Here is a 21,430-nt window from a genome sequence, read left to right as displayed (position 1 = left end):
AGTCTCAAAGTGAAGAATGGGAGGTGTGGGGATTTGAGCCCAACTATCCATGCGGCTAAAGCCCTTGTTCTTTCTTCTTCACCTCCCTGCCTTTCACTCGACCTTAATTCCACCTCTTGAAGTGCTTCCTACCAGAAACCGTTGCTACCTACTGTCTCCCATTCATAGACTTAAAAGGGAGGAAGTGATGGTGTGGGACATGTGACACGGAGCTTCCTTCCAGCCTTCCAGTTTCCATGATTCACACTACTTTAACGGCATCTCTTAGCATTTCTGGAGCGTACAAGGTCCCTCTCCTTTCTCCCTTTTACCTTCTCCAGAAGCTTATACTTCTGTGCAGACTAAATTGAAGGCCTGGTACTTTAAACCTAGCTCTGGCCAGGGGCGCCTGGGTGGTTGATTCAGTTAAGCATCTGATTCGGCTCAGGTCGTGATCTCACGGCTCGTGAGTTCAAGCCACCCATCGGGCTCTATGCTGACAGTTCAGAGCCTGGAGCCTGCTTTGGATTCTGTGTCCCTCTCTCCTCTGCTCCTCCCCCACTCACGTTCTGTCTCTCTCTCAAAAACAAACATTAAAAAAAATAATCTAGATCTTGCCAATGGCAAGTGGGTATGCAAGTACACGTATCAGTCTTCTCTTTTCTTCCAAACAGCCATAACAAACAGCCTTGCATACGTGCCCACCCCTCTGTGCCCCTACCCCACTCACACACACCTCCCAACCCAGGATCCCTTTCTTAAATTATATACTTTGCACTATATCACCGGGAGAGCTCCAGGAGATGGAAGGAGAGAGAGTAAAGAGTAGGAAGCAGAGAATCTAAAGGGAAAGATTACCAAACACTTACTCCCCCCTCACACCGCTCCCCCCTGGGGTCTCTAAAGCACGTACAAACCTGAGACATGAGTGATGGTTAAAAAAATTTGGGTTTTATTGTTTTTGCTAAACAATACTAAAAAAAAAAAAAAAAAAATCATTTTGAAGGCAGGGCTTGAATTATTTAATTTTGATCCATTTATTTAATTAAAAAAAAAAAAAGGAAGGGGAAAGAGATCATGGCCAAAAAGATAGTAGTTACCCCCCACCCCACCCCCAAAGCTCTAGCCAGTCACATGAGCATCACCCACTTCCCACTCGGTGCCTGACATTCAGCTGGTGGCACACTCTGCCCCCCCGGGCTGCCCTGAAGGCATGGGGGCAACAGGTGCCAGTTTTAGCACTCAGCAGGTTAGTCAAACCAGACAAACTGGTGGGCTAAAGTCCAGAAATTCTCTCCAGGTTTTCTGCCCATTGGCTGAGCACATACAAACTATCATAAGCTTGTAAAATTTCAGGGGGGTGGGGAAGGGCATAAAAGCAGGAGGTTGGTGGGAGCAGAGAAACTACAGGTCACCCAAGCTTTCTCCTGGGCTACTGGCTCTGGATACAGACTCCGAGAGACTGGGAGAGGTGGGCTCCAGGTTTCTTAGGAAGAAAATCATCCTTCGAGGAGGAGCTGAGACGTGCCATGCAAAATAGTTCTTCCTGCAGAGGGCACAGGAGACAGGGCAGCTGACTCTCCCATCTAGGAGACAGGAGTGTGGTGAGGAAGTTCTTCTAGTACCATGAAGTAAGACAAAAGGCAGAGGGAGAATCCTGAGGTTTTGGCCAAATGTGAGACTGGTACACACACACAGTTAAAGACTAAAAAGCCATCAGGAACCCTCACAGCCGAATCCCACCTGCAAACACCGGCTCTAGAAAGTGCTGCAGAAGATTCTTGCTGTGAACCAAGTCAAGTTAGTTGCCTGGCTATAGGTGGTGGGGAGGGGAATACATTTTTATTTTCGAAGGGAGGAGGTGGGAAGAGCGGCCATGATCTAGTAAAAAGAGACCTGCAAGAAGCAGAAAATATTTAGAGAACATTTTAATATATATTTTCATATATATATTTAAAGTTAAGAAAAATAAAACTAATTCAAGCCATGCCCTGTGCAAAAAAAAGAAAAAAAAAAGAAAAAGAAAACCAAAGACAAATTTAAAGTGAGACCTCTGTCTGCTGCTCTAGTCTCGACTTCAGTGTCACAGTCAACTTGTTACTTTTATTTTGGAAGAGATGTAAAAGTTTCTTTCAATCACTCAGAAGGCAAGTGAAGCCACTTATAAAAACAGAATGGCAGGGACAGACTAGGAAAGTCAAAGGTGAAAGGGCAGAGCAGGAAAGGAATTTTCAAAAATAAAATTAACAAGGTGACTGTTCCAGAAGGGGACTGTGAAAAGGACATGGTGGACCGAAGTCTGTTAGTCAAGTAATGATTCAACTTTTAAATTATTCTCTTGTTCTTTTTTGTTGGGTGTTTTGTTTGTTCAAGTCTAAGATTTGGAAATGCTGACCCTTTGTTAACAAGAGCCAACAGGAAATATAGGATCCCTTCCCTCCCCCGGCCTGCCTCCGCCGAAGCCACCACCATCGCCTCGCTGGCTGGATGCTGGAAGAGTCCTCCGTGTGTGTGGACTCAGGATGACAGGGCAGCCTCCTTCTGTGGTTGCTGGGCTTGTGAACGCTGCAGTATCTTTTGGCTTTCCACGTCTCTAAAATGTTTTTCAACCTGAAAGAGACCAGTTCAGCCTAGGTCAGAACAGGAGATGGGCACCGAGGCCTCCCCAACAGTTCACTCCAGGTCTCCACAGCCTCATGGACTATTCAGGCATCTCTGCCCTTGCTGTCTGCTGGTCTTGCCAGCCAAAGGTAGGCAGGGGCCTCTTGTTTCAACCACATTTGCTGCAGCTTTGGCCAAGACTATCTAGAAGAAAGTGAGTCCGTAAGCTCAAACACAGTATGAAAGGAGATTATTATGCCCCAAACTGCCTCGCCCCTCTTCATCTAAGAGCAGAATGAAAAGCTAATAGGGAATTAGCAGTCTTGGACTTTTTACATCCACGACATTGGTCCCTCAAGCCTCAGAGCGTTTTTTCCTAAATGCTACAACGCAACCTAGATAGTCATGTGACATATGCAGGGTCAGAGACCCAACAGCAACTGACTTCTACCAACCAGCTCCTCCTGAGAGGAACCCAGACTGGGATGAGAGGAACTGCTCAGGTGCAATACCACAGAATGGTCTGGCTAATTCCAAAAAGCCATACCAGGGAGGACACGGGGCTGGCCGCTTGCTTTACTGCATGCTGCCCAGCGGGTTCCATCCCCACAGAAGTGGCCAAACCGTAAGCTCCAGAGCACTGCAGTGCTGGGGGCAGGTGGCTAGGCAGGGCTGCTCTCAGGCTGGTAGGTCGGAGGCAGGGAGCTCAGCACAGTGTCCTGCCCTGATGCTGGGGAGGGGTGAAGGTCAAGGAATCATCCTCTCTCTAAAGGTTCATGGCTCCTTTACTTACTATTTTGCGTACATGGCTCAGTGCACTCCCCTCTTTGCCTTTACAGTTTTCCACTTGATATGGGGGTGTAATAACAACTTCTTCCATGACTACGATGTTTTTTTCTTGCCATTTACAGTCTTTAATGCTGGAAGGAGAAGAGAGCAGGTGAAAGTTGCCTCTTGCGGCATCCCACACCTCCTGCCTGATGAATAAGTAACTCCAGGAAACTGACCCCAAGTTCTCAGCTCACAACGCAGCCAACAACTAGATGCCAGCAGCCTACAGGGAAGAGTAGCCACGACACATTTCCTGGGCACCAGTGGCTAGGAAAAGCAATGACCTGATGTGTACTTATTCTGAGAAGGGCCCAGAAGAGGCACTCTGAAGCATTAGGGACCTGGAAAACCCGAACAAACTTGGTGGCAGCCTCAGAAGTCCAAACCAAATTGAATTCAAATAAAGAGCTAGGCTCAGGCCACTAGATGCAACTTAAGTAGCAGCCTAGGGCAGGGGGTTGGCAAACTTTTTCTATGAAGAGTCAGACAGCAAATATGTTAGGCTCTGAAGGTCATACAACCTCTGTCACAACTACTGAACTCTGCTGCTGTACTACACAAGCAGCCACAGATAATACAATACATAAACAAAGGAACAGATGTGCCCACTACCTGGAGTTTGCCGGCCTTTGGCCTGGGGGGAAATGGCACCTTTAGAAAGACAGGAAAAGAAATCCCCCCATCTTCCTGTGATCTGTACTCTGCCACCCACCTCCTGAAACAGTAACTGCTCCTCAAACCGGCCCCTCTCAGTTATCAGACAGCTGGGCACTTGCCAGACTGGGAAAACCCATTCCAGTTCACACTCGGGGAAACACAGGGCAGCTGATATTCCTAAGAGTTCCTTCACATACCTGTAAATGTTCAGATACTCATACCATGGCCTCGAACAGCTCTGATGCCAGCTGCCATCTGTGCACCAGACCCAGGTGGTTAAATAGGGTAACAGAAGGCAGCAGGGGGGAGGGGGAGTGTCAAATGTTTCAGTGTTTCGGCAGCTAGGGAAGCTAGCGGAGAGTCAAATGACTTCTGCTGTGACAAAATGTCTTTTAGGAGGTGGTAATAAGGTGGCCTTCTGCTCTCCCTAACTCCCTATGTTTATCCCAGGGTACAATTAGAGACAGACTTGTGACTCCCTTAATAAAACCCCATCAGTTTCTGGAGAAAGGTATGACAAGGTCAAAATAATGAAAGAGAAAGAAGCCCCGTGTTCTAAATTATGGAATACCAGTTCTGAAAGGGACTCAGGATAATCTAATCCCAAACCAAGTTTTACACATGAAGAAACGGAAGCCCCAAAAAACCAACTTGCCCACGATTACACCATTCTCCTGTATGGAAGGGCAACAGACACCCACATCCCTGGACACCAAGGTGCTGCAGACACACTAACCAGCATCTCTGCTGACTTTCGGGAACACAACTACCCACACAGCACAGCCTGGCAGCGCTGCCCCCGGGGACAAGGGACCCCTATGCTCCCCCAACTCACGTCTTGTGTATGGTCTGGAAGAGCTGCTGGCCCTCTAGGGAAACACCAGCGCTGATTGCATAGGCCTGGCTCAGCTTCTCCTCCTTCTCTGTCCGTGCTTTGCTGGCAAGCTAGGGTGGGGGAGAGGAAAGAGACTCAGAAAAGCATTCACCTTCATTCTTCCCAACAGTCAGGACCTGTTGAGGAAAGGAGGCTGGAAGAGACTAGTTTGGTAGATTCAATTCTCTCAGAGTTCAAAAGCGAAACATACACATACATAATATGCCTGAGGGGTTATTGCCACTGCGGCAGACATTCCTTCCATCCAGTACTCACTAAGTGCCTACACATACCAGACATGCACTGTGCTGAACTAGAGGACAGCACTGCCGCCGGGACTGGACAGACTACGAACAGAAACAAAGTTAACTACAGATAGTGCCAAGGAGCTGGGAAGAAAATAAAGCAGGGCAACGTTACACAGCGGGACTGGGAAGTGACCGTCAGATAAAAGGTAATGCATACATCTCTATGAAAGGAGAGAATTAAGACCTTTTATCAGCCACTGCTAGTCTCAGTTTTAGAAATCAACATCTGCAACACCTTCAGAGACCAGAATATGAGGTTCAAAAGACTATCTTTCTGGTACCACACTATCTGTGCTCACATGGGGAGCCAAGACCCAAGTAAACCTAACCCAATACTGTCCACCTTCAACTTGAGCTACCGTCACCCTGCTCTTTAGAAAAAGGAATGGTCTACATTCTACCTTATGTCTTTCCTTAACTGCCCTCTAGTGGAATGCTCACAGACTGATCAAAAGAAATTCTAGTAAAATCTAGTACAGTAGTCGCTCCCCACCCACCCCCGGCCCTGATCCAGAGTCAACCTCGGTCTGGAAGCAGATGATCCTCCTCCAGACATAGCATCAGGTCAACAGTAACCCAACGCTACACCACAGCTCCTACATCATTCACCTCACTTCATCTCTTCACGTAGGCATTTTATCACCTCACATCATCACAAGAAGGGTAACTAAGAACAGTACAATGAGGTATTTAGAGAGAGACAACCATATTCACGTAACTGTCAGGACAGCACACTATTATAATTTTTCCATTTTATAGCTATTGTTGTTGATCTTTACTGCGCCTAATTATAAATTAAACTATCATAGGTATGTACGTACAGGAAAAAAGCCAGTAGATACAGGGCTCCGTACTATGCATGGTTTCAGGCAGCCTCCAGGGTCTTGGAATGCACACCCTGCAGGTAAGGGGGGAATACCGCAGTCTACTAAAATCTAGGAAATCCCTCCCAACAGGGGTGGGTTGCCCCGTCAACGCCTACTGCCCCTCTAACACACTTCTACTTCTAGTCCCCACCCTACACTACTGGTTGCTAGAGACTCCAGAAGGGCAAATTCGCTAGAGCATAAGACACAACAAATATGCTGGACAAGACGGTTAAAATGAAAGGCAGACAATGCATCCGAAAGTCAAACAAATGATTTAGAGATTTTTCAGACCCATGACCGTTAAGGGCTTAGTATACTGATGCTGCAGCTCACCAAACACAGACACACAAACACGCACGTGAATACACATAATTTGTCCCCAAATACCAGCTCCTTAAGATAGAGATCATACCTCTTGCACATCCCCAAAATACCTAGACATTTGGAATTCTTAAACATTTATATTCCGCCTAACAGTGACCCTTCAAACCACAGACCAAATTTAGTTGTACAGGCAAAGTGTCTAATCGCTTGTCAGCAACATGAAGCACTTCATTAAGGTGTGGGTTGGACTATGAAGAAGAGAAAAGGAGACCTTCAACTGGGTCATGGGGAGCCCTGCCTCTGAGCTTCAAAGATCTGAGGGGGGGAGGGGTGTGAGCACCGAAGAGAGAGGTCACGCGCAGGGTCATCTCAGTCTCCCTAGGGCAGAGAGGGAAGAAAGGCCAAAACTACAGCGATTGGAAGCTGGAGATCCTTTCTCACATGGTCCCCGGTACATGGAGAGAGATAGATAAAGCAGGAGTAAATAAATAATCTTTCAAGCCTGGTCCTGCCAATCTGGCCCCACCAGGCCAGAAGTCTGCAGAGAAATCAATGCACAGGGCTGCCAGTATCCCCTGGAGCCTGGGCAATCCCAGCTGCAGCAAGAAAGCACACTCGGTCTCTCTGCAGAGAGAGCTGCCGCCGGTGTGATTTAAGCAGCAACAGGCAAAACTTACTCAATCACCAAGAAAACCCTGATAACAAGGAGGTTCCTTGAGTCTCATTTTTCAAACACCCTGTACACACCTGAAGTCTCCAAAGACAGAAGGTAAAACCAGGGGGTAACAAAAGCTCCCCTGGGTTAACCACACTCCTACGGGGCTCCTGGGAAGCACAAGTGACCAAGCAGATGTTTATCTTACCCCATGAACGAGCAGGAGGGTCTCACATTTTGAGGTTTTTTTAAAAAAAATGTTTATCCCCGAAAACCAAAAACATCTCCCAGTGTCGGGTCTGACAAAGCTGCATCTATAAAGCTTGTGTTGACTAGACGATACGGATACCAGAGCAAAACATCCTTGTCATCCACCTAGTAGATTAAAAACCTAACATGACCCATTCGGTGGGAGGAACTGGCTCAGGGAAACCAGGCACCTATGCAGAACGGTTAAGAATGGATTGGACAAGTTAAGCTAGAAGAGGAGGTAGAAAGGCTGGGAGCCACTTTTGAATTTTTGCCAGAGGCATAATGAAATACATATAAATCTTAGCCAGAGTGATTCGTCTGGACAGCCTGAGTAATAGCAACACAGTGACCAGAGAACAGTGATTTCAAAATACACTTCTAGCCCCCCAAAACACCTCTTCTAAAGGCTCTGCAAGCAAAGGAGAATAAACTGGGTAATTCTCCATTTCAAGTCACAGTGCAAACACATCCCAAATGCTACATGATACACAAACCTCAGAAAAGTCAACAGAGATCAGAGTAAGCGGTTATTTCAATTTGCCCCAATATCCTCAACTACTCTACCTGGACCTGCAATTGTGCTCTGGGGGGTCTGGATGCACTGCAAACCCTGAATCCTCCAGCTGTCAGTTTATGAACTGTATTTTCACGGCAATCTGAAAAATGCTTAAATCTGACACTCGGCTATACAGATGTGCTTTCACCAGGAACTTGTACAAATGGGGTAAATCTCTCCTACGAAGGATCCAATCGGTTAGGCACAAGGAAGGTCACCCTCACAAAAGGAATCTAGAAGTCTTTCTTCTCTCAAAATTGGAGTTGAGAAGGGAAGAAGATTACCTTGCTCTTTTTAGGCAGGTTCCTTAAAACCCATGAAAAGTGTAGATAAGCGCCCCTTTGTAAAGCAAATAACTATCACTCCACCCTCAAGTTAGCAGTTACACAGATGTAAATTTCCCCACATTTTTGTAAAGTAATGCGTATGTATAAATGGTCCAGTTATTCCAAGATAGTAAGTTTACAGTTTTTGTCAAACCACTAGAGGGAACCAATGGAAGCTGCCCTCGGTAGAGGTGGAGAGTGTGCCTTCTCAGCTTGGGAAGGTTAGCAGGATCATGATTTTTTAAATTCAATGACCATCACCACACTACATCTATTTTCAATGCAAACATGCTAGCTGCTGGCCTCTCTTCCAATCAAATCTGAAGCACAAACTGGTTAGAATCTCAGAGAATACTAAAGGCACCACTTTACAAACACTGGGTTCGGGCAAACTGAGAAGCAAAACCCCACAAATATGTGTCACTGACATGCACGTGGCTTAAATGAAATGGCTGCACAAGACAACCTGTGCTAACACGCCTCTCCTTTTATTTTGTACGAGACCCGGTGAAAAAGTGATTCCCTGTCTACTAACCAGCACTTCCTCCTGTGGCCATTTTATACATAGCAACTTGACACGGGCTACAGAGAAAAGTACAGGAACTTGACACCGGAGCACATCAATATTAAAAGGCATCCAGTCAGGCCTGCTGTTGGGTAACCCTTGAGTGAGTGAACGAATGAACACCAGTGACACACACCTCCTGCACTCAGTGACACGGGGAAAAGGAAGCAGCCACAACAACAAAATCCAAGCACCATGCACTTCATCTTGTTATTCAGTCACCAGCTGGGCCATCTTATTTCCACACACCCAGACCAGGAAAGCACAGGTGCTGTGGGGAACCCAGAGGGATTCCTACCGCAAGTATTTAACAGGCTGTGACAGCTGATACAACAAGGGAAGCAGAGTCCAAAGAGGAACATGCTGGATGTGACCTACTGACTCCGATGAGCCACTCTCAGTTTGTCTTCTCTGTGTACACGGGCTTTCCAACCAGCTGCCCTCACAGAGAGGTTAGGAAGCACCGCAGCTGCTGCCCGCACGGCCTGGTGGAGGCTCAGGGAAGACAGACTGCAGCGACCAAGGACAATTGTCACCAGGAGGGCCCACGCTTGTTTCCGTGGCTTCGACTCTGGGGTGCACTCTTAGAAAGCCCTCCTTCCTAGCTAGCAATAAGCGGGCTCGCAAAAATATTTCTTCCAACTATCAAATCAATATCCCCAAGTCTTCTTGTTCCCTAGCTGAAAGCTCCTGTCTGCTGGTTTCAATAAAATACAGTTCTTTACAAACAGTAAAGAAGAACCATACTTTGCATGGTTGGGAACTCCAAAAATAGAGTATCCCACTTGCCGTTGTGTCCTAGAATACATAATAATGAATCAAAACACTGAATCAAACAGGAACCGCAGAGCCCAAGAGGCCTGGCAGTGAATATTAAAATTCTAAGAACCAACTTGTTGAGAGCTTACTCCGCCCTAAGCGCCAAGCTACACACTTTACGTGTATTCAGCATTTAATCTGCACAACAAGCCTATGAAATAGGGACTAAAATTCCTCCTACTTAATAGATGGAGAAACTAATCACAGCTGTTAAGAAACTTGCCCAAGTCTACCAAGCCACAAGTGGGAGAGTGGATTGGAACCCAGTCTGACTCCAAAGCTTGCACTCTTAACCCTGTCACTATAAACAGTTCCACCTAAGGAAGTCTAAATGACTGCTGAAAATATCAATTTAAATGCAAAAGAAAGTATTTTCAGAAAGGAAAAAAGTTTTTTTCCACAAAGGAAAAATATTTTAAAACTTAGCTGCCACCTTCTCTCTTTGTCAGCGCATTCTGGCATTTCCATCAATGTCCCCAGTGCAGAACACAGCTGTCTGCTTTCTAGTAAAGGGTATCTCTTCTGAAAAGGGCCTCAGTCTCACCCTGAACTTCAAGGACAGCCTTTTTTTCTTTTGTTAAAGGTAACTTGCAGGAATGCTTTTCAGAAAACAGACCTTATATAAGAAAGCAGTTCAGACCAATAATGACAGGTATTCCCTGGATCCATCTTTTTTTTTTTTTTTTTTTTTTTTTAAATATTTAAGTAATCTCTACACCCAATGTGGGGCTTGAACTCAAGACCCCAAGATCAAAAGCTGCATGCTCCTCTGACTGAGCAAGCCAGCCAGCCAGATGCCCCACGGACCCATCATTTTCTGACTGGGGTGAGACTAGGGAAGCTAAGTCAAGCAAGTCTCTTGTACTTGCATGTTAAGGTATGTCGAGTGCTTTGAACTACGAGGAAAAACAACGTGCAAACCCAGGGGCCACAGCCCCACCTAAAATCTCCAAGCTTCAACACCACCCTTGTCACCATGATGTAGCTGCTGCACAATACAGACCAGCCTTGAGTCACAGTCCCCTCCATAGGGAAAGCTTTTTCTTTCACTGGGTTAAAACAAAAACTAGTTGTCAGTAAGTCAAGAGTTCGTCAGCTATTTGTAAGTTATGTCACCAAACACAATTCATAGCTACGACAGAAAACTAAACCTCCAGGACACTGAGTAATTTCCTAGTCCTGAGACCCTGAAACCAGTACTGCCATGGAACCTGCACATGGCCCTGTCAGAGAGAAAACTGGCTGGGATATAGGCTGAAATTTGATCTCGACAACCCATCTCTGAGAATGTGCGCTCAAATCAGCCAGCTCACACATGGCAGTGGGGATTAAGGGAGACAGTCTGGGTGAAAGCACTAGGTGTAAAGCACTGTGCAAATACTAGCTGTTAACATCGTTATCATGACATCGTTACTGTTAGCACAGAGAAGGTGGCCCGTGGGTCATTTCAGAAAAATTCATACAATCCAACCTTCCTTTAGCCAATGGGCTCAGTGCTTCCCTTTCTGGTTTCTGTAAGAGCTGCTAGATAGGTTGTAAGTCCTAAAGAAGACATCTTTCAAAATATAACTGAAATAATCTATTGGAAATCCCTTTCCCCTTCACATGCCAAAATGGGTACACTATCTAGTGAGTAAAGAGGTGATCTTATTCATGATAGTGAAAGAGCCATGCACTGCTCTTCCCTGGGCTCTGAAAAGAGAGAAAGCAGAGGAAAATAGAAGAGCCACCCCCTTACGCCTAGATTCCAGCTCAAACCCCTGCCTACCACGCCCCAGCTGCACGAACCTGAGCAAGATGCATAACCTCTCCAGAGCCTCAGTTCGTTCATCTGGGGCCCATCCTGAAGGGTTACTGTTGGGAGTTCAGTAAGCATGGAAAGCACCTAACACCAATACGGCACACAACTCATCCCCTTACTCCCTGAGAACAACCAACCTCCGGGTTAGCTTACTAAAAGAAGTTTCCAAATTGCAGAGATGGACAAAGTGAGCACCTTCCAAATCCGCTGGATTCCATTTAACTCCCTTCCTTTTATCTAATATTCTTCAAGACCCTACTCCATTGTTACATCAGAAAAGCCTTCCCTAAAATGTTTACTACTCTATGCCAAGGACTGGCAAACTATAGCCTGTGGGCCAAATTCAGCCCAACACCTGTTTTAGTTATGCTTTATTGGAAAGACCGTGCCCATCTGTTTACATATCATCTATGGCTGCTTTTGCTACAAAGGCAAAGTTGAGTAGTTGTGACAGAATGTACAGCCCACAAACCTAAAACATTTGCTATCTGGCCCTTCCAGGAGAGTCTGCTGCCCCCTGCTCTATGCTCTCACAGCACCCCGCTCACACCCCCACTAACACTGACCCTGCCACATTGTCAGCACTAGTTAAATGCAGCTCTCCCTCACCCTGCCAACAAACAGGAGATTCTTTTTTTTTTTAATTTATTTATTTTGAGAGAGAGCAAGAGAGGAGGAGGGGCAGAGAGAATCCCAAGCAGGCTCCATGCTGTCGGCGCAAAGCCTGACACAGGGCTCAATCTCATGAACTGTGAGATCATAACCTGAGCTGAAATCAAGAGTCAGATGCTTAACTGACTGAGCCACCCAGGCGCCCCCAAACAGGAGATTCTTGTGGGCAAAGGCAGTGTTAATCATCTTGACATTCCCAGCACCTGGAAGGAAGGGGGAGCAAGAGGAAAGGAGGATAAAAGGAACAGAAACCTTGACTATTAGAGATTCACAGAACTAACAGATCCAGGTTCCAGTTAAGTGACTAACACACGGTCACACAAATTACTAACGGCCCAGCTGCAAAAAGAACCCAGTTCTTTAAATTCCCCACATTCTACCACACATACTGCTAGCTTTTGACACAGCGTGCAGATCCTTTCATTTCCCACTTCAGGTACAATTTGCTTCCCTCTCCAGGGTAGTGTCTGGTATTTACCTAAGCTGGTCTCAAAATTCCAATGCTAGAACTTGACTGCATCACCTTTCCCCCCGGCCTTTTCCCCTCAAGCCTGTTCTGTAGCAGGAAGACCAAACCAGTTAGAATGCCCCTTTCTTAAAGCAGAAGAGATACCACCACTGACCCACCAGAAAAATCCTTATTGCCAGTCATCTCTGTGTCAAAGAGTGCAGACATGCCTTCAATAACACACCTGTGGCACACCTCCGCTAGTCACTCGAGCACAGCAATTTGTCTTTTCAGGTGGACAGCGATTGTCCCCACACCCTGTAATGTCAAGAAAGCCCCCTTCCAAAGCGAAACCGTAACCTAACGAGGGCTCACAGAGTCAGCTGGCAGCCATGCACCCTAGCTTGAATGGAGTCATGAGCCCTCGCCCGGAGCACCGCATCCCCCACTAGGGGGGTCAGTCTGACCCCAAAGTTTAAATGCCACAGAACGTGACATCCTTCAACAGACTAGTGATTTCGGAAACGGCAGTCAATCGTTCTACCTCTCTGACTCCATCTGACACCACTCGCTACTTAACGTGTCCCGTCACTCAGCAGTCACCCCCCACCTCTACCTTCGTGACACTTTCACGAAGAACAGCTGTGTCTGCTCACAGCCAGGTGCAAAACTTACTGGTGGACTCTAACCTAGTACTGGGGCCTTGACAATATATCCTAATCAAGGAGCCAATAGGTTAGACGCGACTCCTAGAGGCTAGAAAAATTTTATCTGACAAAAAAAATCCCGCTTTCTCTAGAAAAGTTCTTTCCCTTCCCATTTACACGTACTATGAACACCTTCTACCTCCTACCAATATACACATAACCTAAAATCAGGCCATCTGATTCTACTTGGTGTGAACTCCATACCCCGATACATTAGGGTCACAATATGGTCAAGGACCTGGCTAACGGGATAGGTCCGTGAACGCAGGCCACAATGCAGTAGCTATTAACTACCCCAGGAGTTTACTCACACTGAGAATTAACCTCACATCACTGGAAAGTCTATGGTTATGCTAAATATTAGCTTTGAACTGGGAGAACTCAAAACAAAAAGAGTCAGGTCTTCCCTCCGTGTGACATCACACCTAAAGGTGAGCACTGAGGTCAGGTTTAAAAAAAAATTTTTTTTAATATTTATTTTTGAGAGAGAGACAGAGTACAAGCAGGAGAGGGGCAGAGAGAGAGATACACAGAATCGGAAAGTGGGAGAGGGGGGCAGAGAGAGAGAGAGAGAGAGAGAGAGAGAGAGAGAGAGAGAGACAGAGGGAGGGAGGGATACACAGAATCGGATGCAGGATCCAGGCACTGAGCTGTCAGCACAGAGCCCAATGCGGGGCTCGAACTCACGAACCCTGAGATCATGACCTGAGCCGAAGTAGGACGCTTATCCAACTGAGCCATCCAAGGTCCCCGAGGTCAGTTTTTTTAAAAAGTCAACTTTGTGACTCTTCCATTTTCTCAGCCTTTCTTTCCAGACCTCCCCACAATCACCACCAATCTCCAAATACCCTTCTTATTCAAAGGCAGCCAACTCACTCTTCATTACCAAGGGCTAATGATAAGCCCTTTCAATCTCTTTCTTCTTCCTGGTTGCATCAGATAACTCACTGCTTGTTAGTAAGGTATAAATGGGTCATAAATGGATAAAAGAAGCTAAAAAATTAGTCAGTGGTCTGGTAAGGGAGGTGGACACCTTACCTGTGGATTTCAATTTTCGATGTTTTGTCACTTTCCCTGCCTCCCCCCACAACATACAACTATCTCAAGAAAGTCTTCTCCGACTCAGCAAAGTGAGAACTTACATCTCATTCAACACAGACGATTTATCTAAACAAATACATACACACGTGCCTTGGCTGTGTCGGTGAGTTTTTTCCCAGGAATCTCAGAGGCTAAAAAAGCACAGCCTCCTTCGCTGTGTGACTGCTCACTCTAAACTCCAGTACTCGGCCAAGTGTTCACTTAACTATGCCACCTGATAACACTGCTCTGGAAGTTCAAGTTAATTCTGGTCACCAAGAAGACATCTCTTAAAAACACGTTTTAACTACATTACATATTAATGGTATTCAATACAATTTTGATTTTCCCCAGTCCTGGGTTGGCAAGTTTGGATATCTGAATGAATGTCAGACCAAATCCAGGCTAGAATGACATAGTAATGGCATTCATGTTCTTAGCTGCCTTCCCGCTGTCATACTGCCCCTTTTTCCCCATCTTGCCCCCATGCCGTAATTCAAGGAACATCAGTTGGCTACACACAGCTAATGCAAAAGAACAGAACTAACATTTGCCAATTCCAGTCAACGTGACCTAATCCCCATAACAACTCTACGAGATAGACACTAACATTATCCCATTTTTATCGTGAGAAAACTGATGCTCAGTAAGGTTAAGAGGCAAAGTGACTTTTAAAGACTTACCCATGTAGCCCGTTTTTTCTACTAGACCGCACTCTTCCTGACCACACAATGCAGAGGTTCTCTCTACGTAGAAACATTACTTAACATGGGACTTTGCAGTCAAAATATTAGACCCGAGTTCAAATCCCAGCTCCATCACGAGTTGCAGGACACTGAGCTAGTGACTCATTTTCTCTGAGCCCCAGTTTACTCTTCTCTAAGATGGTGATGGTAGCCACACCGTAAGAACTATTGTTAGAATTAAATGAGATATCTACCAATTGCTAGTCCAGAGAATGGCACATAAAAACATGAGCTCCCACACTACTGGCCATATAACCTAGACAAGTCACTTAAACTAATAAGCCTGTTAAATGAAAAGGAAAAGAATATACTACAAAGATCACATGGTGGTGGTGAGAATGAAATGAGAGGTGTCAAAGCTCTTTGTAATCTGTAAAGCTCTAGAAAAATAAATGTGGTCCCCGACAGAGCTTACCACAACACCTACACGAAACAGATTTCAGGAAATGTTTTATAATGCTACATAAAAGAGACCCTTGTTAATGTTGACATGTCCCAAATCATCTCCTGAGAGCACTACTAATCCATGGGCAATCTTCATCCCCAGGGAACAAGATGCTGAGTCAATGCAAAAGAACTTGTTAAGAAACACCCAACTTCATTCTGCCACAGGGACCCTAGGGTTCTTCTCACCCTAAAGCAGTATTTAAGTTCCTCACGACAGAATAAACTAATAAGCCACATAGTGAGTAATCTGAACCTCACTTATGACTGGCTTTGATGCGCTTTTGTATTTTTGCTGAAACGCTTCTGTCTTATAGTCAGGACACTCAGAACACTTTAACAGTACAATAGTACCGTGGAGTAGATCGAGTGATACTCATGAACTTCAGCAACCCCACTGTCCTCCTCCAAGCTGCCTCTCACATCCCACATCCCTGTAGACACAGGACTTCTTAGCCTGCAGTACACTGTCAACTGAAAACAAAACGGGCTCATCTCTAAGAACTGCTAGTTCATACCTTCTCTAGTTGGGCTGGAATTAAGTATTTTCTTTTATTGAAGGACCTTCTCTTCCAGTTCCTGCTGGGCCAGAGTAAACAAATATCCATTTTATATCAACAGGATTAAACAGAGGACTTACTATGTCAGCAACATGAGCCAACATGTGATGGTATCTTCCACTGGAAGTGGTACACACAGGTGGTGCTTCCCCAGACTGTGAGCAGCAAGTTTTCTTCCAGGGATCTCTGAGCACTTTAGTTCTAACATGCTTAAACAACCCTCCATCTTTAGCAAAAAACCCAAGTCCATGCTCTTCCATGGGATGAGCTTTCCATGGCATTCAATCAATAGGTAAACAGCCGCCCAGATTAAGTTTTCAGGCTCTTCTAATTCTAACTGAATCCAGGGAGGAATCGCAAAGCATCCTCAAACGCTGGGTTTCAGAAAGCCAATATAAGCTTACTCATAAACATCTCTGCAAGTGAAAGAGGGAATAAATGAAATCCAAAGATAGCCCTCCAACCTAATTTTAGTTGACTCCTCTCCCCAGAAAACAAACCCTTTTCAAGACTTGGCAAGCAGGCCACAAAGAAAAGTAAAAATTTCTGATATTCCCCAACCTATAACACAACCACTTTCTTGAAAGAGTGGGTAAACAACTAGTTTACAACAATGCTAATAAGCTAAAACTGAGCAGCAGAAAGCAAAACCCCAAAGATAATCTACAAAAGTAAATAACCAAGAACTATTTCTATTTGAGGTCAAACATAAGAGAGTGACCTTTTAACAGTCCCACCCATAACACTCCAAGCCCTCTCAGATAAATGGTGGCACTTACTGGTCACAAGAGCAGAAACTTATCATGTTTTACATTAGAGAAAATCATCCCTTTCAGATAACCTTTCCTCTACTACTCACTAAAGATTTAGTTATTTAGTGACAGACTTCTCCTACCCTATAAAAACTAACTCAGAGCCTATTTTCAACATATGAGGAATAAACTATTTCACTTGAATCTTTTAAAATCTCTTCAGCCAAAAGAAGACGATGCAAAAAACTCCTACACTCTAGAAGGTACCTAAGCCAGGGTTTCAAAAATCTAGAAGTTTCTTAAGAATGGAAATATTTTTTTATGTTTATTTATTCATTTTTAAGGAGAGAGAGAGAGAGAGAGAGAAAGAGAGAGAGACAATTCCAAGCAAGCTCCACACTATCAGTGCAGAGCCCAACGCAGGGCTCGAACCCACGAACCGAGAGATCATGACCTGAGCCAAAATCAGGAGTCGGACACTTAACTGACTGAGCCACCCAGGCACCCAAGACTGGGATGTTCTATATGCAATAGCCTTTAATGCGGAACCCAAGACCTTTCTGAATCTGTCCTCAGCCATCACTAAAAAAACGAGTGGCATTTCTCTGGAACCTGGAAAGGGAGCTCCCAATCTGAGGTAAGTATATTCTGCCAGCCTCAGTTACCCTCTATTGTTTCAGCTGCCTGAGTGTTTCCTTGCTTTGCTGAAGTGTAGCCAACACACCACATTCCCAAGAGAGGTAAGAGAATATACATTATTACAAGACTCCTCTAGAGGGAAAAACTTCCACCATACGAATTCAAGAGACTAAAGGAAAGGCAGCTGCTATTAAAATCAAAGGTCTAACTTATTTATTCAAAGAATATTAAGCACCTATCCTGTGCAAGGCTCTGTATATTCAGCCATGAGCAAAACAGGTATGGTTCCCATCCTCACAGAACAAAGTTTGATGAGATAAAAAAGTAAACAAATGACACACAATTATAATTATACAAAGACTACGAACAGGTAACCTTAAAGTTCCAATTTGCCCAGGATACACTGATCTATGCTTGTTTCAGTGTAAAACAAAAGCACTCTGCTTTCCTTTCAAAAATGTCCCAAGTTGGACTATAAATGCTATGTCACCTGAACTCTGGAAGATAAGGTACTGTAAAGAGAATGGGGGCAAATTCCTTTAGCCTCTGTGATCAGAGAAGACTTCTCAGAAGAGGTGCCATTTAACTAAGTCCTGAAGGATGAGGCTCCAGACACTCTGGAAGAAAGAGCATTCCAAATACAAGGATAGCAAAGACTACAAGGCATGGAGTGGTATTATTATTACGATACGTGAACTTTGGCTGATAGAAGTGAAGAGTCAAAAAAAGTGATTTGAGGGCTCCCAAATATCAGTACGTACATCCAAGATTAAAATATCCTAAGCCTCTAATTTTATCAGACCTCAAAATTCAAACATAAAGACAAAAATGAAGCTTGAAGGCAGTAGTTTTCAATTTTTTGTATGTTATGAATTGAGAATCTCCAAAATACTCCATGTGTTCACCCAAAACCACATACACACATACACACAATTTCAGGAGGTTCACAGGCAACGCCCCTACCCAACCCCACAAACACCAAAAGTTCGCACATGGACTCCAGGTTTAAAAAAAAAACAAAAAAAAAAAAACCCTCTTTCACAAAGGACAAAAGCAAGCTTGCAACTTTATTTCTTTATTTGGGCATTAAAAGGTTTCTTAAAATTTTTTAAGGCATGCAGGAATAAAGAGAAAACTTAAATTGGTGTTTCTTCAAAAAGGTTATCACAACAAACCGTTAAGTCAGTGAAAACGTGAAAAACAATGGACAACGTATGTACCACCAGGGGTCAATGAGTCTCAATTTTTCCCACCATTTTAAAGAGCCAGAACTGCCCTCAAGTCCTTACCTTACTAACATTGAGTGAAGCTAGGGGAGGAGGGGTTTCTGTTCGGTCATTAATTATTTCCACTTCTGAAACATACTGTAAGTTTATGAGCAAGATGTCTGCATGGTTGGGCTTTCCACTGGAAGAGGGACATTCTGGTGAGAAAATAAAGTTAAGGAAAATAGGGGCATGGAGAACACAACTCACACAAGGCTGGTGTAGAAGGTATGTCACGAGCAAGAGGGGGGCAGGGGAGCCTCGCAAGAATCACAGCTCTCCTCAGGAAATCTCTGCCTGTCACCTTCCACCCGCTCAAAACCCCAGAACCAAAAGATCTCAAGCTTTTCAAAGCCAAGTATTATCTAAAATTGGAAGCCTCAAAAAGGGTTTCTGTCACCTCTCTACTGGTCGTATGGAGGCATAATGCTGTGTTAATGCTGTATATATAGTTTTTCTTGAACCTAAGGAATCACACAGGAGAGGCAGTGCTTTCTGTTCCTGGTATAATAGTTCTTATATCTAGATACTGCTCTTTCCACTTTTTTAGATTTCAGATTTCCCATTCTGCAGAAGAGAAAACTACAGCACTGGGAATGAGGGTCACTCAAGGTGACCCAGCCAGTTAACGCATTTGTTTATATATCCATTCATTCATTCACTCACCCATCCTCCAACTATTTATCAAGAGCATATCACATGCCAATTAAAAGTAATTCCTCATTCCAAAACCCTTCCACTAATGTAAAAGGTCTCACAGGGTCTAGGTCTGAGTTTTTATATTTTACAAAAAAAAAAAAAAAAGATGTTCAGAGGACATCTTCCTAAACTGGAAATCTACAACTAGTGGTTAAATAAATTAAAATACTTGCCACTCAAATGCAGCACTCAGTAGGAAACTTCCTTTTGAAAGATGCCATAAAGGATTACGCCTCAAAAAAAAAAAAAAAAAAAATCCAAATAAACCCACCTGTGGCTCAAAAAGAAGGGGAAAGGGTGGCACATTTATTACAACCAGGAAGTATTTTGTTTCCAAGACTGAGTTTCCTGGAGTAACTCAGAAATCATTTCCACCCCCAAAGAAGCAGGCCTTCTCTTCCATTCTGTTTAACACCGCCACTTCCAAAAGGGGAGGCAACTACTATGGAAAAGTCAGGACTCCATGTGCTGGGCTGAGCAAGAGAAGATTAACTTACTCTTTCACCTGTAACCCACACAACCCCACATAAGCCCCTAAAAAACGTGGTCTTCTCTCTGGACCAGGTTTCCAGTGCAAACATCCTCAAAACAGCAATCTTCAAATGACTGAGGAACCTAATTCAGTACTCCCCGCCCCCAACAGCACCACGCATACACACGCACCAGCAAAACAAGCCCCTATCCCCATTTCAAATACAAACTGTCCTGCAGTTACTCTCCCCCAAAGCAGGCAAGGCCCATTTGGTCACCACCCCACCGCCCTTCCTTGGACTAAATCCCACCAGGAGACACCCCCTCGTAAACTCCATAGCCTTGCCCCACTAGCAGATCCTTACTCTACACACCCCCTCCCCACATGATTCTACCCGCCCCCCTTCCATCCGGGCTCCAATCCACCAGCCCCCTCCCACGACCACCCTCTCTCCTGATGACTGTGTCCCCTCTCATAGCGTTTCCCCCCAAAAAGCATCCGCGTGTCAAGCCCCCCTCCACCCACTGACCCTCGCTCGGGGCCCAGCTCCCACAAGGGGTGGGAGACAGGGTCCCCAGAGCGGACCGAGGGACACACGAAGAGGGGGAGGGGAGCTCAGGGCCGTGCGCATGCGCTCCGGGCGCCGCGGTAGCCGGTCGCCCCTAGGCCCGGAGAGGGCCCCAGCCGCCGCCGTCGTCCCCCACCCCCCCACCACCGCACATACACGCCGGCCCGGCCTCGGGCTCCGCGCAGCGAAGGATACTTAAAGCCAGCATTTTGGACTGGTAGTCGAAGGCTACCACCTCGCCCTGCAGCCGCTGCTCCTGGCACGTCCGGCACGACACCTGGCTCCCAACGCTGAAGTACTCGCCCGGAGGAGCCGCCATCTTGGGAGAGCAGCCGCGGCCGGCGGCGGCGGCGGCAGCAGCGGGCGAAAGCCGGGCCCCCAGTGAGCGCCGCGACGCGACGCACGAGGCGTGCTGACGTCACACGCCAGGGCGTGGCCTGGCGCTGGGTGGGGCGGGAGCCTAGGTGGAAAAGGAAAGAAGAGGAAATAAAGGAGAATCTGAGTGTTTGTGCAAGTGCGCCCGCTTGGTAAAGTGCTTGCAGAGTCCATTTTAGAAGTTAAAGGTAAATAACCTACGTTGAATGAGAAGGGGAAGGTGGAGGGAGCTGCAGTCTCCATTATGTGCCCACGTTGACACAAGAGTTTAATGAATGAACTCTGTATTTTACATATGACGAATCCCAGACCCGGGGGATTTAAGGAAATTTGCTCAGAATGATTATACCCAGTCACAAAGTGGCAGTGGAAAGAACACTGGCTATAGGATTAGCTAAACTGGGATTGGGATCCCAGGTCTGCCACTTATTAAATTCTATGACCTTGAGAAAATTACTAAACCTGACCCCGTATCTTTATTTCTTCTGTATTATCACTTACTGATGATCCAACGATCTTTTGAGGTAGGAATCAACATCTTCCTTTTACAGATGAAGAAACTGAAGTCTTAGACTAAACTTGGCCA

General features: G+C 45.5%; 1 protein-coding gene across 1 annotated transcript; it reads right to left on the bottom strand.

Moving 5' to 3' along the window:
* Positions 1 to 908: 908 nt before the first annotated feature.
* LSM12 (LSM12 homolog) lies at positions 909 to 20,870 on the bottom strand. Its single transcript, XM_019434881.2, has 5 exons — positions 20,665 to 20,870; positions 18,755 to 18,888; positions 4,904 to 5,013; positions 3,374 to 3,500; positions 909 to 2,589 (listed from the first exon to the last, which is right to left on the bottom strand). The coding sequence occupies exons 1-5, from the start codon at positions 20,786 to 20,788 to the stop codon at positions 2,497 to 2,499; spliced, it is 588 nt and encodes a 195-aa protein (XP_019290426.1). The 5' UTR covers positions 20,789 to 20,870; the 3' UTR covers positions 909 to 2,496.
* Positions 20,871 to 21,430: the final 560 nt, after the last annotated feature.

The sequence above is a fragment of the Panthera pardus genome, unplaced genomic scaffold (assembly GCF_024362965.1).
Source record: "Panthera pardus isolate Hobbes unplaced genomic scaffold, ASM2436296v1 HiC_scaffold_3, whole genome shotgun sequence".
In the NCBI taxonomy this organism is placed as follows: Eukaryota; Metazoa; Chordata; class Mammalia; order Carnivora; family Felidae; genus Panthera; species Panthera pardus.
This window is presented reverse-complemented; position numbering and strand designations above follow the sequence as displayed.